Here is an 18,328-nt window from a genome sequence, read left to right as displayed (position 1 = left end):
TACTTCCTGGCTTGAATGAACACTGAAAAGTATCTAGCATTGTTTAGAAAGGGTTGCAACACAAGCAAAATATTAATGGAGGTGACAGCAAGGGAAAAGGGGGGAAGGAAATCTGTTGCACATATTTGGATATAGCGGCACACACACACACACACACACAGTGGGGACTGGTGGCTCCAATGTCAGTGAGGCAGTGGAATCCACTCTGGGTTTATTCCAGACTTTCAAGCAACTTGGACAGCTCAATGAAAGTTCAGACTAAAACCCGGAGTATATTCCATTGCCCCACTGACATGGAGCCACTGAGCGCCACTGTTTGGATAAATATTCAAAGCCGCTGGAAGCTCCTCACGAGGAAGCTGACATGGGTTTAGCTGTCCCTGGTATACCAAACCACCCAGAGACAGGAAGGAGTCATGAAGCAAGAGCCCTTAATTGTCAAGAGGGATAGATACTGATTATCCAAGCAGATATATTAGGCTTGTTCTCAAAAGGGATCCAAAGTGTCTGTGCACCTTTGGCTTTCCACCCACCTGATCTCACATCCAATATATACTGTATATTCTTGGTTGTCTGTGCACATAGAGCTCCAGTTCTGACCTTCCTCCCAGGTGCACGGTAGACATGGCTGGGTATCTGTCGAGCAAAGGACCCCATGGACTGGAGTCCATGGGCCTGCTGCAGTAAGGAGGTAGGCTCATTGGGGGAGATGGGCTGAGGGAGGGTCGCTTGCCCAAGGGCCTTCTAAAACCTGGAGCTGGTACCACCACGACCCCACCCCCCTGTGCCATATGGGTGCCTCTCCCTCATGCATACCCTGAACTGGCCGCCGTTCCCATCATCCAGCTCCAGGATATATCCCTCCACCTGCACCGTTGATAGCGGCGGCTGCTTCCAGGACAAGGTGGCGCTGTTGTTGTGGGTGCAGCATTCTTCCAGCTGAAGGATTGGGGGTGCCGGCACTGGGGAGGAAGCTGAACAGAAATTAGTGTAACCCTGACTTCTACCACCAGCCATAGTGGAGATTGCAGCCTTCAAATTCTGCAAGGAAGGGCTTGTTAATGATCTGTGCGTGCGTGTGCGTGTGCGTGCGTGCGTGCGTGTGCATGGGTGCAGAGAGATCCTGGAACATGTTATTGCTTAATGGCCACAAAAAAGAACAGAGGCGAATCTCAGTTCAGATTTTCTGCTCTGCAATGCCACGGTTTGAATGATACTACATCAGGACTTTGCATCACTGTAAAGGTATTCTGGGGAGGGAGGACATGGTCAGTGAGCTGTGAGCCGGAGGGCCTTGCTTCAGATCTTAGCTCAGGCATTGTCCAATGCAGCCTTTCCCAGTCTCTCCCAGTTCCCATCATTCCTGACCATTGGCCATGCTGGCTGGGCCTGGTGGGAGTTGTAGTCCCACCACATCTGGGGACCCAAATGTTAAGAAAGGCTGGTCTAATGGCCAGAATGGAACATTCAGCCTTCAGAAGCTTGTAGGAATAGTTCCATGTGGACTCTCAGAAAAGAAGACAAAGCTTTCTTAAAAAATCGCCGCCACACGATACATCTGAAGCACATTTAATCTCAGTGGTGGCCCCCAAATTGTGGAATGATGTCCCTGACGAGGCATGCCTGGCGCCGACACGGTTATCTTTTTGGCGCCAGGTCAAGACTTTCCTCTTCTCCCAGGCATTTTTGCATGCGTTTTAATTGGCTTTTAAATATGTGTTTTTAAATTTGTATATTTGTTTTTAATGTTTTAATTGTTGTAAACCGCCCAGAGAGCTTCGGCTAAGGGCGGTATACAAATGTAATAAAGAAATAAATTTAATGCACATTGAAAGAACATGGCTTTCCCCAAAGAATCCTAAGAACTGAAGTTTGTTAAGAGTGCTGAGAATTGCAGCTCTGTGAGATGTAAACTACAGTTCCCAGGATTCTTTGGGGGAAGCCATGTGCTTTAAATGTGTGGCTGGATATTAAGGAGAGGGCTCCCTCTCTCATAATACTAGGGACTCTGGGCCAGAAGTGCTTTTGAACATGCTTTTAAAACAAACTATATAAATACTAAGAGATGGATTGATTTCCTAAAGGAAGCCACAGACCTGAACTCACAAGATCTGAACAGGGTGGTTCATGACAGATGCTCTTGGAGGTCGCTGATTTATAGAGTCACCATAAGTCGTAATCGACTTGAAGGCACATAACGACAACAACAACATATAAATGCTACTTTTGCTAGAAACTTAACCCAGTTTACCAGTTCAGAACTTCCTTCTAGCAGGCCTTGCTGGCCTGAAGTCTGTTTTAAGAGAGAGGTCTGGATTTCCCCACTTTGCAAGTCTGCGAAGTACCACAGGAGGGAGGGGCAGACAGACATCTTGCGGCTGGCTGCTCGTCCAGGAGCGTCCCCGCAAGCAACTTCTCACAGTCTGTCTGCTGTGGTCTCTCTGCTGTGCTGCTCCCACAGATGGGGCTTTTAAAAATAATGTGCCAATGCAGCAGAACTGGCAGAGAAGACAGGAATGAATGCGAACGCAGCTGGGCGAAGCAGACAAGAGGAAATTCATTGTCCCCAGTGGGGTGAATGCAGCACAGATCTCTGAATAAATGGCATACAAAGGAAGGGGTGATAATGCTTAGATATCGGCATCAGATTTGTTCCTCTCCCACTTTTCTAACATGGTAATTAGTGCTGTGTGTCCTTTGCATCTCCATAACCGCAGTATGCAAGCACGTGATTTTAGCATCCCGAGAAGCTCAGAGAGTCTCAGTTTCCTACCCACAGAGCTGCACATCCACAACTAAGCCATTTATCATGGCCCTGGAATCCTCAGATGCAGAGTCCTCCTAGAACAGCCTTTCCCAACTAGTGGGCCACCTGGGCAAGGTTTTAGAGCGTGTGGTCGCTTGCCAGCTCCAGGCTCTCTTGGATGAAACTGATTATCTGGATCCATTTCAATCGGGCTTTCGGCCGGGGTTTGGTACAGAAACAGCCTTGGTCGCCCTGTATGATGACCTCTGTCGGGAGAAAGACAGAGGGAGTGTAACTCTGTTGGTTCTCCTGGATCTCTCAGCGGCTTTTGATACCATCGACCATGGTATCCTTCTGGGGCGACTTGCGGATTTGGGAGTCAGAGGCACTGCTTGGCAGTGGCTGTGCTCCTACCTCGAGAATCGTCTCCAGAAGCTGGTGCTTGGGGAGCATTACTCGAATCCCTGGGTACTCCAATATGGGGTCCCGCAGGGTTCGGTTTTGTCCCCCATGCTCTTTAATATCTATATGAAGCCGCTGGGCGAGGTCATAAGGAGATTTGGAGTGCGTTTCCAGCAATATGCTGATGATACGCAGCTCTATTTCTCCTTTTCATCTTCTTCAGGTGAGGCTGTCAATGTACTAAACCACTGCCTGGCCGTGATAATGGACTGGATGAGAGCTAATAAACTGAGACTCAATCCTGACAAGACTGAGATGCTGTTGGTGGGGGAGCTCTCTGCCCAGATGGTAGATGTCCGACCTGCCCTGGATGGGGTTACACTCCCCCTAAAGGAGCAGGTCCATAGTCTGGGGGTTTTATTAGATCCGCTCCTGTCACTGGAGGCTCAGGTAGCCTCGGTGGCACGGAATGCGTTCTACCAGCTTCGGCTGGTAGCCCAACTACGACCCTATCTAGACAGAGAGAACCTCGCCACAGTTATTCATGCTCTGGTAACCTCTAGATTGGACTACTGTAATGCACTCTACGTAGGGTTACCTTTGAAGACGGTTCGGAAACTTCAGCTGGTGCAGAATGCTGCGGCCAGAGTTCTTACTGGGGCTAAAAAATATGATCATATAACTCCTGTCCTGGCCCAGCTGCACTGGCTACCAATATGTTTCCGGGCCAGATTCAAAGTGTTGGTTCTTACCTATAAAGCCCTTAACGGCATTGGACCGCAATACCTGGCGGAACGCCTCTTCTGCTATGTACCTACCCGTTCGCTGCGCCTGACGTCGAAGGCCCTTCTCCGGGTTCCAATGCACAAGGAGGCCCGGAGAGTAATAACTAGAGCTAGGGCCTTCTCAGTGGTGGCCCCCGAGTTATGGAACGCCCTCCCTGACGAGATAAGCCTGGCGCCTTCTTTGTTATCCTTTCGGCGCCAGGTAAAGACCTACCTCTTTGCCCAGGCATTTTAACATTTTAAAATTTTAATTTTAATTTTAATCTATTTTTGTCTTAATCTTGTTTTATATATCTTTTATAGTCTATTGTACCCATGCTCATTTGTATGTTAACTTGTTTTTATATTGTTGTACACCACCCTGAGAGCTTGTTGCTATAGGGCGGTTTAAAAATGTAATAAAATAAATAAATAAATAAATAAAATGTTGTTGGACCACAACTCCCATCAGCCTCAGCCAGCATTGCCAACGGTCAGGAAAGATGGGAATTGTGGTCCAACAACATCTGGTGGCCCACTAGTTGGGAAAGGCTGTCCTAGAACAATTGGCACAAGGAGAAGGATTCATTGCCCAGTCCTTCCCATGTGAATCCACTGGCACCAGAACCTGCATCTTGTTCCCTGAACTTTGAGGAGGCACCTTTCCTACTAGACTTGAATGACTCAGAGGATCTAGAAAGAGTTGGGGAACTTCCCCCATAGAAGTCCTTGCAGCATGAACCCTCACTGCCTAAAAGGAACCAAGAGTTGCCAAAAAAAAAAGTGCCAGCCCTTTAACTGGCCAAATGCAGCACTCGGGGCAGGGCTTTGGTCATGGCTGTCTTGTGTAGACTATAACACTGTGGCTGATGCTCCAAAGCAGTGCTGAGACAACATGTTCTTTCTGCCTCAGCTGTAGGGTTGCTAACTATGGTCCTGAAACTACTGAACAAGTCCATTGGTTGTTGTCCATGGTCTTGCCCCTTGCCTTTGTTTCCAGTCTATTGGCCCTACCCATCTTCATTGTGCTTGGCCTATCACCTCCACTTGGTGGTGGACATCACAATGGATCAGGGCACCATATACCTGTGGCACCATGCTTGAAGTGGGGCTATGCTTGGAGTGGTGGGTAAGGCCTTTTGAAATCTCAGAAGCCAAAGAGGGACTTGAGAGAAAGGAAAAGAAACCAACCAACTGGTAAATAAATAATTAAAAACATGGCTGCCCCCATCACATCTAAGATGGCTCCCAAAGGCTTTTGCTGTATTTGGGATCACATATCTCACTGGAGCACTAATCTGAAAGGGGTGCTGTCAGGTAGATGGTATATCCATGCAGGGTACCTGGGGGAAGGTACTCCTGTGACTAAAATATTGGGCAAATAATGCAGAATGAAGGTGCTTTATCTTGTATAGGCTCCTAAAGAAGTATTGGACATTATTCAGCTTGGTCTATATGAACATGCCTTCAGTTATCTATCTAGGCTTATTGGCAAAGCTCAGCTTTTAAAAAATGGTTTTAAAAAGGGGACAGTGCTTTTAAAAATAATGTTTAATATATTGAATAATTATGTGATTGTTAGTCACCCAGAGAATCTTGTTAAAGAGTGGAACATAAACACCTAAAATAAACCAGTTAATAAATATTTCTATTTAGTTGCTATTTTAAACCTGATGTTTCTTTTTCTAGTATTCCATTCATTCAATGATTAAATGACTGGAATGCAAAAAACCAAACAAACTGTATTTATTTTTAAGATGGTTTTGGCCAGTGTTAGAAGCTGAGCTTTGGAAGTGGTGGAACACAAATACATACAAATAAATAGGGGCTGCAACCCTATACCCACTTTCCTATGAGTGAGCCCCACTGAACTCAGTGGCACTTGTTTCCAAGTAGACACGTGCAAGATTGCCCTGATATTTACCTTTCATTTGCATGAAGTCAAGCTGGTGGATAGACTGCAGCAAAGGGGCGTTATCCAGGTTCAGGTCAAAGTCTGTTGTCATCCTTGGGGAGAGCGTCCCCTTCCCCCACTGATCCTCGGTCAGGTGAACTCTCCGTATCAGTGCATCAGAGATCTGATGGCAAAGGAGACTAGCAAGTCAGAGTGGGCTGTGATGGGATAAATACAGGCATAGAGAAATCACTCTCTCTCTCTCTCTCTCTCTCTCTCTCTCTCTCTCTCTCTGACTGTCATCTGCTGAGGACTGAATGGTCCTGGGTGTCTTTCTATACCATCTCCAACTTGTAATATTATCCACGGGAAGAAGAAAAAAAGAGCACCACAGGTACAAGGCCAACAGACCCAAGAAAATCCAAGTACAGATGTTATAGATGTATCTAATTGCACAATGTATGAACAAAGGCCACCAATCCCCACGTAGCCCGGGTGGTGTAATGGCAAAGGTGTCAGACTAGGACCTGGGAGACCAGAGTTCGAATCCTCACTCAGCCACGAAGTTCACTGGGTGACCTTGGGCCAGTCGCTGTCTCGCAACCTCACCTACCTCACAGGGTTGCTGTGAGGATAAACTGGGGAGGGGAGAACCTTGAGTGGTGGGATATCAATGCAATAAACAAATAAATACATTTCGTGGCAATGCCTCTATTGGGTTTAAGCAAGCTTGCATGCCGCCCCCTTTGATAGGGAGATGTTCCCTCTAACTAATATTCGGGGAATATCTCTATGAACCTGTTTACTATGATGTAACTTCCTTAAAGTGTGGGGTTATTTACCTTCTTCTTCCTCCTCCTTTGTCTGGGGATATTGAGATCTCTGCATATTCACCATTAACCTCTAACAGGGCAGCATGACAGATCCTCTTCCAGGAGCATCATCACCAAAGCCTAAATGGACTAAGACTCCTACTTTTTCCATCTAAGCTTGAGCCTATGTTTCCTGAACATATGAAAGGTTGTGAGTAAACCTTCTTTATATTTTTTACCTAAGAAGATTGTCTCTGTTGTTATTTGTTTCTGAAGGAAAGGTGGGCTGCTTGATTCTCAAAATCCGCTGTTATTACTAAATACTTCTGCTAAGAAATAGGACTACATACTGTTCCTATTTCATTTTTAAACCAATCAGCCTCTTCCCTGGGAAAGAGAAGAAAGGGGATGTTTACTGCACAAAAGTGGAATAAAAAGTGGAATGTGTTTTTAAATTTGCATATTTGTTTTTAATGTTTTTAATTGTTGTATGCCAGAGAGCTTCGGCTATGGGGCGGTATACAAATGCAATCAATCAATCAATCAATCAATCAAACTAGAACAAAACCTATGGAATTCACTGCCACAAGAAAATCTCGTGGGTCTCTGTACTTGGAGCCTTTGAAATGATGATGCTTGCTTATCAGGGCTCAACTAGATGTGATGTTAAATGGAGGTTATATCCAATAAAGTTGGGCCATTCTTGCAAAGAATATGGGAACAGAGGAAGTGGCCTTACACTGAGTCAGACCACTGATCCATCTAGCTCAGTACTGCCTACATTGACTGGCAGCGGCTCTCCAGGATTTCAGGCAGGAGTCTCTCCCAGCCCTGCCTGGAGATGCCATCGGGGATTGAACCTGGGACCTTCTAGATGCAAAGCAGACGCTCTGCCACTGAGCTACACAATGGGACGTCCCATTCCTTCCCCCCACCATATGCCATCGAATCTGTTCTGGGTTTCCCTGCCCAACCCTCTGAAGCAGATTTGGATTTGCTTTGCAATTTACCATTTAACATGCATGCTTTAAAAAGTGTAAATAGCAGTCTGTGTGTGGGTTCTTTGGGGTTTATTTGTTTCGTTTTGACAGCTATCCAGATCAGAGCAAGCCGGGGAGGGGATTTAACCATTTCTTGAGCAGCTGTGATCCTGAGTAAATCCCTCCTTTGAGGCTGCTACTTGCATTGGGAGGAAATTCCCTGTTGATTAAACACTTCCCACCTCCTTCCTGCCTGCTGTAATCCTGAGCTATCAGTCTCCTCAACAACAGCTCTTTGCATCTGATAACATGCGTATTAAATATAAAGATGCTTCAAACCCAATATAGTCTCCCTTGACTGGCAGTGTTTCTGCCAAGGACTCAGACAGAGACACTTCACAGCCCCTCTGCCTGAGATCCTCTTAACTGGAGACACCAGGGATTAACCTGGGGAGGGGTGTCTTCTGCATGCAAAGTATGTTCAATTATGGAATGAGAAGGATTGAGTCTTAAAAGGTTAAACAGATTAGAAGGTTTATCTTCTCAAGCCAATCTGCAAGCAGGCTGCCAACCCTCCCTGTGGCTAGCGGCTCCATTTCATTGGGCAGTGGAATCCTCTCTGGGTTTTAGTCCAAACTTTCAAGGAGCTGTCCAAGTCATAGGTCATCGCCTTGAAAGTCTGGACTAAAACCCGGAGTGGATTCCACTGGCCCACTGACATGGAGCCACCAGCAACCACTGCCTTCTAGTCCAAATACATTTCTACCGATCAGTTCTAAGAGTCTGTCTTTTTGTAGGATAAAAATAGAATCCAAGGGGGGCCACCCAGATAAGGCTGGGCTTGCAGTGGGCCTCCCCTGGTTCAGTGGTAAAATGCAAATCAGCTGTGATTTGGATACTGCAGATCTGAGCTAAAGATGGACTATAAGAGATCTCTGCATTATATGGGCCTTCCATCCCCACACATTGACCCAAACTAGGGAGGGAAAAAGCTGCCCATATCAGTTTCTCCATCAGTTTGTAATTTTTAAAGTCCTCAAGAAAATGTATCAGCATTCTAGTGCAAATAAAGCTTTTTAATTGCTTTTTAAAAAATGTGTTTTTAAATTTGTATATTTGTTTTTAATGTTTTTAATTGTTATAAACCGCCCAGAGAGCTTCGGCTATGGGGCGGTATACAAATGCAATAAATAAATAAATAAATAAATAAATAATATACATATTTTTGCATGCAATTTTGTCTAATATACATTTCTGCAAGCAATCGCCCCAAATATCCTGTATTTTTGTAAAATATATATGTGTGTGTGTGTACATATATATATATATATATATATATATATATATACAGTATACACACGTGTGCGTGCATGTGCATGCGTGCATTTTTTGGTTGGAGAACTGCTTTATAACATTTGGAAGAGTGCATATTTTGAAGGATGTTCTGGGAAGTGTATTGTTGCAAATGCAAATTTCCAATTTACACATTAAATTTTCACATTAAAATGCAAACTGAGCCAAATTTCTCTGCTATCCTTAACTCCAACCAACTTGTCAAAATGTGGGTTTTTGGCCTAGTCCAATATGAAATCTTGGCTTGATTAGCCTCAAGTTGCTTAGATAGGAATGCTGGGTGGCATCATGCAGAGGGTTGCTCATGAACACCGCAAATAAGTAAGTAAACACCACAACATATGTTGCTCAAGCAGGTCTGAGCCGCGGGACGTGCAGCAATGAGAAAATGCAATCCATACTTCTTGCATGAGTTAAAAGGGGTGAGAGAATCAAACAGCAACCTGGAGGAATCCACTGGGATCATTCTCCTTGATGACCTCCAAGCAGTACTCCATGAGCCCGGTCGTCTGGCGCAGCTTCACCGTGCAGTGAGAGATCTGATCTCGCACCACCTGCAATAAAGATACAGAGAAGGGCAACGTTTCCAAAAGCGTTCAGCGCTGGCAGGCATGTGGTTCCACCCCTGAGCAGATAAAATAAGGTAACCGCTGGAGAATATTTAAGTGAATGGGTGAGTGGCAGGAGCCAAATCAATCAATTGTCATGGGATTGGCCTTGCAAGAAACCCAGTGAATCACCTGTTTCTCTAACGCTCATTGGTCACTGTAATTGAATTTTGGCTGGTCCCTGAGAGAGTGGAGATTCTTGATTGTACCACTGGGAATCACCATGTTGGCCCCATACAACTCCTGCAGCAATTTAGGAACAAAGGAAGCGGCCTTATACAGTCAGCCCATTGGCCCTTCTAGGTGAGTATTGTCTACACTGACTGGCAGCAGCTCTCCAGAGTGTCAGACAGGAATCCCTCCCAGCCCGACTTGGAGATGCCGGGGACTGAACTTGGAACCTTCTGCACGCAAAGCAGATGCTCTGCTACTGAGCTATGGCCCTTCCCCAAGCCAAGAAATCTGTTAGTTCGCTAGAAAAGACAACAATGCTGGGGAAAACAGAAGGGAGGAGAAAAAGAGGAAGGCCAAGCAAGAGATGGATTGATTCCATAAAGGAAGCCACAGACCTGGACTTACAATATCTGGTTTATAACAGATACTGTTGGAGGTTGCTGATTCCTAGGGTCGCCATAAGTCAAAATCGACTTGAAGGCACATAACAACAACAACAAAGAACATGCAGGCTAATGTAGTGTGATTGCAGGTAAGCAGATGCACTCCTGATTTTCCCGTATGGCACGAGGACCAGTCCCCCTCCTTCTGGGGTCTCTGGGGTCTTAACTCTTTGGCTTCTTTTCTCACAAGCAGGAGGGCCAACTTGCTGTGTCCCCAGCTCCAAGTGACAGCAGAGCTTAGGCTTCTCTGCACAGAATGGGTCATTGTGATTTCTGCTGAGAAGCTGAGATCCTGAGCAAGGATTGGGCAAGACACTGTTGTGGGCACCCCAAACTCCAAGGATGTTAAAGGACAGGAGAAAAGCTACTGAAAGGAAAGACTCCAAATGGAAATGGCAGTAGACAGCTGTGGGTGGACTGAAATTCAGGCTTCCAGACTCTCCACTTGTACCTTCTCCAACTTTTGCTGTATTAGTAAGAAGGGATGATGGGAGCACCACCTAGGTAGAATGGGCAGGGTTGGCAGTGGTGGCTGGTGGTCCCATGTCGGTGGGGTGGTGGAATCTGTTCCTCCAGTTCCTTGAAAGTTTGGGTAAAACCCGGAGCGGATTTCACCACCCCACTGACATGGGGTCACCAGCCGCCACTGAGAGCTGGATACACAATCACAGCCTGCTGTGTGCAGTGGCTCCCCCAGTGGATCTTAGCTTAGGGGCAGTGGGGCTAGGGGTGGCAGCAGGGAGCCTGTTATGTTGTTGCAGTACTGCACACAGCCAGTAGGAGGAGCTCACACACTGATTCTTTTTTCCTCCATGGTGAAGTTCTGTTCAGGCAAATTTTCTGGGCTGGATTTGTTTCTTATTTTCACCGATATATGCATTTCAAGGCGCACCTTACCCCAGTATATGCATTCTAGCACACATTGCTTGGCCGGAGAACTGCACTGCATAATTCTGAGAAGTGTGAATTTCGAAAGACGTCTTGTGTTTCGGTTCTCACATTGTCTTGGGAAGTGTGAATTGGGTAGCTATGAACTGAATCAAATTTCTCCCTCGTCTCTAGGCAATACTGAGTTAGATGGACCAAGGGTCTGACTCAGTAAAAGGCAGCTTCCTCTGTTCCTTTGGAATCAGCAGCTTAAAGAGGCATCACCAATAGCTTGAGAGCACCGTCCCTTTCATTGCAACAGTCTCCAGTAATGCTCTTTGAGGAGATGAGCCCAGCCCTAGAGAGTGAGATCGCAAACATGGGATTTGGGGGAAACAATATTTTATCCCCTTATCTTCTTTACAGCTTAAGCCAGGCTCTGGCTCTTTCCAGAAAATGAAATTGCTTGCTCAAAGTTGACGCTTTCAGAATATTATCAAAGGAGCCACCATCTGCTACACACACACTGAGCGTATAATATCACAGGGTGGCAGATGCTCTATCACAGGTACGCTGCTTCAGGGGCCCTGAAAAGTCAATAACCGCTCATAATCCTGGCCTACACAGATGGAGATCCCGCTCAAGTCTCATCCCAGTGGGGACGTAACTGTTGTCGGGAGCACAGTTGTAGCCTGTGCGGTCATGGCTTGATCTGGGCCGGGGCTGGCCCTCCTGACTCCATGACCTTTTATATCCTCAACAGCAAGTGCAACATTTCTGTACATAGAGCAGGATTAATAATACATTATGGACAAATCTGCAAAGTGTTTCATGTACATTGTCTCCAGTGGAGACTGGCAGCTCTGATGTCAGTACGGCAGTAAATCCTCTTCCGGTTTTAGTCGAAATGTTGAAGGAGCTGTTCAAGGTGCTGAAATCCGCTTGGACAACTCCTTGAAAGGTTGGACTAAAACCCAGCGCAGATTCACTGCCCTCTGACATTGGAGCCACCAGTCTCCACTGATTGTCTCTGGCTCAACACACCATCAGATTGTACCAGTTAGATGTAATTCTCTTGAAGTGTGATGACTGTTTGAATCTACTTATGTAAAAACTCTGCAATATCTGCCATCTCAAGGCCCAGGTCCTACAAAGGGTTAAAAAACAGCCTGGGTATATTTTCCATTTTTAAAAAAATAAAAACACCAACTCTTGAGCCACAAAAAAGACAAATGCTGCACTCTAAATAAATTATGCCAATAAAGCAATGCAAATATATTTTGCATAATTACTGCCATGTTATGCATAGTTATTTATCTGTTTGCATAATTTATTATGCTAGCTGCTGGAGGATGAAGAATTGTTCCAGCAGGTGCTAAAGCCCCAACCCAGGATTTTTGGAAGTCCTACACAGACCCTCTTTGGTCCACATCCATAAGGGCTAGACACTTATTTTTATTCAAAAGCAAAAGCTTCAGGTCCTGATACTGTAAATCCAGCTGTCATTACAAATGCAGGGGTTAAAAACTTGCAATCACACAACTACGTTGTGGTGGGTGGAATATATCGTCTAAGGTGGAATCCAGCACTCTTTGCAGAGTGACACTAACTTAAAAATGTGATGGACATGTGTTGCACTGTTCCACATTCATTCCTTCTCAGGTCACCTGCTAGTGGGGGGTGCGAGGCCAGTGGCCAAAGCGGGTGAAACAATGAATGTGGATTCTTTGTGCAGTAGGCTAGTCTCTCCGCACACCCCTCTCTGTCTCCCAGCCAGGCAAAAACACTCCATGAGGGTGCAACACAAGACTAATGAAGGAGAGTGGGGGCGGCCTGGAGAGAGTCCCAGGGGCCAGACAGAGAGGTCTGGAGGGCCGTATTTGGCCTCTGACCTGAGTTTCCCCATCCCTGTTGTAGGGATTTATAAAAATGTTTACATACTGCCCACTTATATAAAATATCAAGGTGATCTACAACAATATTCTGTATACAAACACAGTAAAACATGCGATACACTTTGGAACACAGGAAACTGCCGTATAGTGAGTCATGCCTTCGATCCATCTAGCTCAGTATCAGTGGCGGCCGGTGGCTCTATATCAGTGGGGCAGTGGAATCCACTCTGGGTTTTGAAAGCACCTTGGACAGCTCCTAGAAAAGTGCCTTGAAAGTTCAGACTTGAAAGTGGATTTCACTGCCCCACTGACATGGAGCCATCAGCTGCCATTGCTCGGTACCATCTACACTGACTGGCAGCGGCTCTCCAGGGTTTCAGACAGGGCTCTCCCCCAGCCTTACCTAGAGATGCCTGAGACCAATCCTGGCACTTTCTATATGCAAAGCAAATGCCCTTCCCCAAACAATATGAAACCGTAACAATGACTGGCTCATCTTGACAATATGTAAACGACCGAACAGGCCTGTCAGCATAAAATGTTCTGCCATGGAGAAGTGTAACAGCTGGCCTTTCTTTGGGCCTGACCTTTTCTTCACTAGTAAACAGTCGGTGTCGAATTACTAAAAGCTTTAAAATATTAGTGCTTGAACTGGTGCAATGCAGGGCAAGGTGAGACTGTTATGCGGAGTGTTAGGAACTGCCATTCAAAGGGGGGCTTCAATGTCTTTGGGAAATCAGACCTCATATTAGAAGAGATGTGAAATGCCACCTATCGCGCCATCTATCCTGCCAGCTGTCCTTCTGGGTAGGCTCTCGTGCACCTCAAGGGACATGGCACCATATGTCACCGGTCCTGCCAGTGAGCTACCAGGTCCAATTCAAGGTGTTAATACTAGTATATAAAGCCTTAAATGGCTTGGGACCCAAGTAACTAAAAGAGCACCTTCCCCAGTATTAACCATCTCGGACCCTACAATTAGCAGGTGAGGCCTAGTTGATGGTGCTAACACTGGCGGCTGCCCGGTTGGTGTCGACAGGGCCTTTTTAATGGTGGCTCCCCATTTGTGGAATGCCCTCCCTAGTGAGGTGGCTCTTTACATCTCTCATTCCTGAGATAGAATCCAGCCAGCTGGGTCCTAATGCTCCCCTTTTATCCCCTGTCCCCACCTCTGCAGCCTACCCTATATTGCAGTGGGAGTGGGGTGCCATCGCACCCAGTTTCATCTCCCTCATTTGCATTTGTCAGTGTGCAGCCCCCGTGACCCTCTTCCTTCAAGCAACGTTTGCTGGGCATGTCAGCCAAATGGGGGGTGATATTGTAGAGTGGTTAGAGCGCTGAATTAGGACCTGAGCGATCAGCGTCCAGATCCCCACTCAGCCATGTTCACTGGGTGACCTTGGGCCAGTCACAATCTCTCAACCTAACCTACCTTGCAGGTTTATTGTGAGAATAAACCAGGGAGGGGTAGGCCTACTCATGCCACCCTGACGGAAAAGTGGAATAGAAATGCCATAAAAATAAAAATATGGGCACACTTACACCAGGCCCTGGGGATAGAGCGAGACCAGGGCACATGCAGACACATACCTGGCACTAAGGACGTAAGCAGGGCCTCATAGTGGCCAACCCGGTGCCCATGGGAAGCCCACAAGCAGGACCTGAGCTCAGGAGCACACTCTCCCCGCTTGTGATTCCCAGCGACTGGCATAAAAAGCATTATCAGAGTTAGGAGCGTAGAAAGCTGCCTTATACTGAGTCTGACCCTTAGTCCATCTAGCTCACTACTGTCTACACTGACCAGCAGCGGCTGTCCAGGATTTCAGTCAAGGAATCTTTCCCAGCCCTCCCTGGAGATGCCAGGGATTGAACCTGGGACTCTCTGCACTCAAAGCAGACACGCTACCACTGAGCTGCCCTGGAACTGTTTAGACTTGAGACGGTGACAAGCCCAGCCTGCAGGGGAGAACGTTCCAAGCCTCCGTCACCTCCTTCTCCATTCATCTCCACTCCCGTGCAAACTGTCCCAGCAATTAACCAGCGTGCGGACATAACACAAGCTTCAAGAAGCTTCTCTTCTGCCTGGAACTGCAAGGGGGCGCGTGATTAATGACCCAAGTCCCTGTTAGCTAATCCCGCTGAGCACCGGGCTCTGGCTGCGGAGCCACACAGGAGCGTTGCCAAAAGCTCTCTTCCCTACGGAAGGAACACAGACAGCTCTGTATGTGGACATGAAAAGAGGAGCAGGTGGTCGGTGAGCGTCTTCCTCTCCTCCCTCCAGTGCCATTAGCAGTTTGCTTCCATCTGAAACGGCAGCTCCATGTTGCCACCCAGTCACCGCTTGGCATCAGGCAAAACTAATGAAGCGAGCAAATGAAAATGGATGAATTTACTTGTAGGCAAAGGATGTGCATACGTGTAGGACCCTTTGCATCAACTGTTCGTGGCCCAGGGAGGAACTACTAGCCACGATAGCTGTGTTCTATCTTCACTGCTGCTGGGAATCCCAAATGGGGAAAGTGCTCCTGTGCTCAGGTCCTACTTGTGGGCTTCCCAGAAGAGGCATCTGGTTGGCCACTGTGAGAATAGGGTGCTGGACTAGATGGGCCATTGGCCTAATTCAGCAGCCAGGTTCTTCTCATGTTCTTATGGGAATTTGCAAGACAGTGTGTGTGATGCTAACGTGGTGGTATTCAAGACATGTCACCAGTGGGGCAATGAATCCACTCCAGGTTTTAGTCAATGAGCTCTCCAAGACATCTAGAAGGATGTTATCTAGCTTCAGATCTCTGTGACAGCAGTAGACAGCAGACGTCACCTCCCAGACCCCACGTTCAGGGGCCCCCACGTTGTTTTAAACTTCATTTAATCAAGCAATATATTCACTATCGGGCAGAACTCTTGTTGCTGCCCTTGTCGGGAGCAGATTTGCTTCTTACTGAGCAGCTGGATAGACTGAGTGCTTTCCTCACCAATCTGCTACAGCAGAGGATCTAAGAGGCAAAACTAGTTGCTTTATTTCATTCTATGCCATTTTAATCCACCCTCTTCCAAGCAGCTCAGTGTGGCTTATATGAATCTCTCTCCTTATTTTGCCTACACAACAACCCTGTGAGGTAGGCTGAAAAAGTATGATGGGCCCAAGGTCACCCAGAGAGCTTTTTGGCTCAGTGGGGATTTGAATCTGGGTCTCCCCAGACCTAATCTGACTCTTTAATCTGGTTACCCTGGTTTACATTTGGTTCTGCTATGAACTCATTAGGTGAGCCATAATTACTGATAGGGGTGGGCGAATCTGTCATTGCCCGTTTCTTTTTTCCACGCTTAAGCTCATTTCAACATCAGTTGCTATTTATTTATTTTAAAAATCCTTGTGAAAATTCACCCCAGTTTTAATGTGAATTTCTCCTACTAGTAACAGTTTTGAACGCAGTTCTGCAAAGCAATTTTCTCTAATACAATACTTTTTTGTATGTTATTTTCACAAATATATGCATTTTAATGCACATCTTACCCCAATATATGCATTTCTGTACACATTACACGGCTGGAGAGCCGCATTGCAAAACTCAGAGAAGTGTGAATTTCAAAGGGTGGCTGCGGTTTGGCCTATTAGGTAGGTTCACCTTTAAATGTGAACATAACGAAATTCCTCCCCCATTACTAGTAACAGAGTGATTCTCTTTCAAAATCCAGATTCCACATATCAGAGTTGGAATGCTGAAATTCAGCTCATTGAAATGAAAACAAACTCTGCCTTAGACATTAAAGGATGATGAAATATCAAATCTGAAAAATATGAACTGGGATCTGGATTTATTTATTTATTAAATTTATATCCCACTCTTCCCCCTAAAAGATGCCCAGAACTCAGAGATCCTTCAGATGACCTATTTATTGAGCACTCATCCTGATTTGCTTGCACAAAGCTTATGCAGAGGTTGGATTATATCAAGTTTTGGGGGAGGCTTCATTCTGATTTGTTCGTGGGAAGGTTGTACCACAGCGAGGATTCATCCTGCATTCAACCTGATTTACTTGCGAGGAGTTTATATGCCTTTGCATTAATAATTAGCAGCAAAAAGTCACTGTCTTTTTTAAAGTGGGTTTTTGTTGCATTAGGACAATGGAGCTTTAATCCACTTTGTTGTTGTTGTTGTTGTTATGTGCCTTCAAGTCAACCACGACTTATGGCGACCCTATGAATCAGCGACCTCCAAGAGCATCTGTCACGAACCACCCTGTTCAGATCTTGAAAGTTCAGGTCTGTGGCTTCCTTTATGGAATCCATCCATCTCTTGTTTGGCCTTCCTCTTTTTCTACTCCCTTCTGTTTTCCCAGCATTATTGTCTTTTCTAGTGAATCATGTCTTCTCATTATGTGTCCAAAGTACGATATCCTCAGTTTCATCATTTAAGCTTCTAGTGATAGAAGGCGCCCTCAGTTGACTCAGGATGATCTGTGCCACACACACCAGGGCAGCAGAAAAACTTCATCCAGCCTGGACGGTATTCCATTGTAAGGAGGAATGGGGGTTAGGTCTGAAAATGCCGGGGGTGTTCGAAGAGAGAAAGGTCTAACAGAAGGATGAGGATGGACAGCCCAAAGCGCTGTGCCAAATGCCTTGGTGCGTGCAGAAAAAGGAGGCCGAGGAACCTCTTAGTAAAGCCACTTTTGGATGAATAAGCAAAGTGTATTTGGGTTAACTGGACTGTCTTTTACATTCCCTGGAAAAAGACATCTGACTCTAGTCGACCCAGTTAGAAGCAACGACTAGAACTCGTGGACATTCAATGAAGCTGAATGTTGGAAGATTCAGGACAGAGAAAAGAAAGGACTTCTTCACATAGCACATCGCTGAAAACTGTGGAATGCACTCCCACAACAGGCAGTGCTATCAGTGGCCACTAGCCACAATGGCTATGCTCTGCCTCCACTGTCAGAGGCAGTATGTTTCCAAATACCAGTTGCTGGAAACCTCAGGAAGGGAGAGTGCTGCTGCGCTCATCCTGCTTGTGGGCTTCCCAGAAGAGGCATCTAGTTGCGACTGTGAAGACAGGATCCTGGACTAGATGGGCCACCTGCGGCCTGATCCAGCAGGCCCTTCTCTTCTTAACCATGTCTGACCCAGCAGGGCTCTTCTTACATTCTGCCCTGCCTATAGTGCAGAGATGCTGTTAAAACAACCAGGAAGGATGCATTCTCCTTCCTCCGCTAGTCAATTCCATTTCAATCAATTCTCTTGTGCAACCACAAACCACCTTCTGGGAAGGGAGTTACAACCTTTTGTCAGAGGCTGTACATCGCAGTCAAGCGACCACCCTCGGTCTTTAAGGTCACTCCTCTCTGGGCTTATCTCTTCCTGGTCCTCAGAACACACCCCACAGCCA

General features: G+C 46.3%; 1 protein-coding gene across 1 annotated transcript in view; it reads right to left on the bottom strand.

Annotated features, from left to right (window-relative positions):
- Positions 1-18,328, bottom strand: part of TRIM9 (tripartite motif containing 9) — a 116,372-nt gene that overhangs the window by 39,011 nt on the left and 59,033 nt on the right. Inside the window, exons 4-6 of the mRNA XM_061612829.1 lie at positions 9,395-9,505; positions 5,837-5,990; positions 817-974 (exon numbers count right to left, since the gene is read on the bottom strand). Of these exons, the coding sequence (XP_061468813.1) occupies positions 817-974; positions 5,837-5,990; positions 9,395-9,505 (423 nt within the window). The remainder of the gene's footprint in view (positions 1-816; positions 975-5,836; positions 5,991-9,394; positions 9,506-18,328) is intronic.

This window comes from Rhineura floridana, chromosome 2 (assembly GCF_030035675.1).
Source record: "Rhineura floridana isolate rRhiFlo1 chromosome 2, rRhiFlo1.hap2, whole genome shotgun sequence".
NCBI lineage: Eukaryota > Metazoa > Chordata > Lepidosauria > Squamata > Rhineuridae > Rhineura > Rhineura floridana.
The sequence above is the reverse complement of the archived record's forward strand: the minus strand, read 5'-3'. Positions and strand labels throughout refer to the sequence as shown.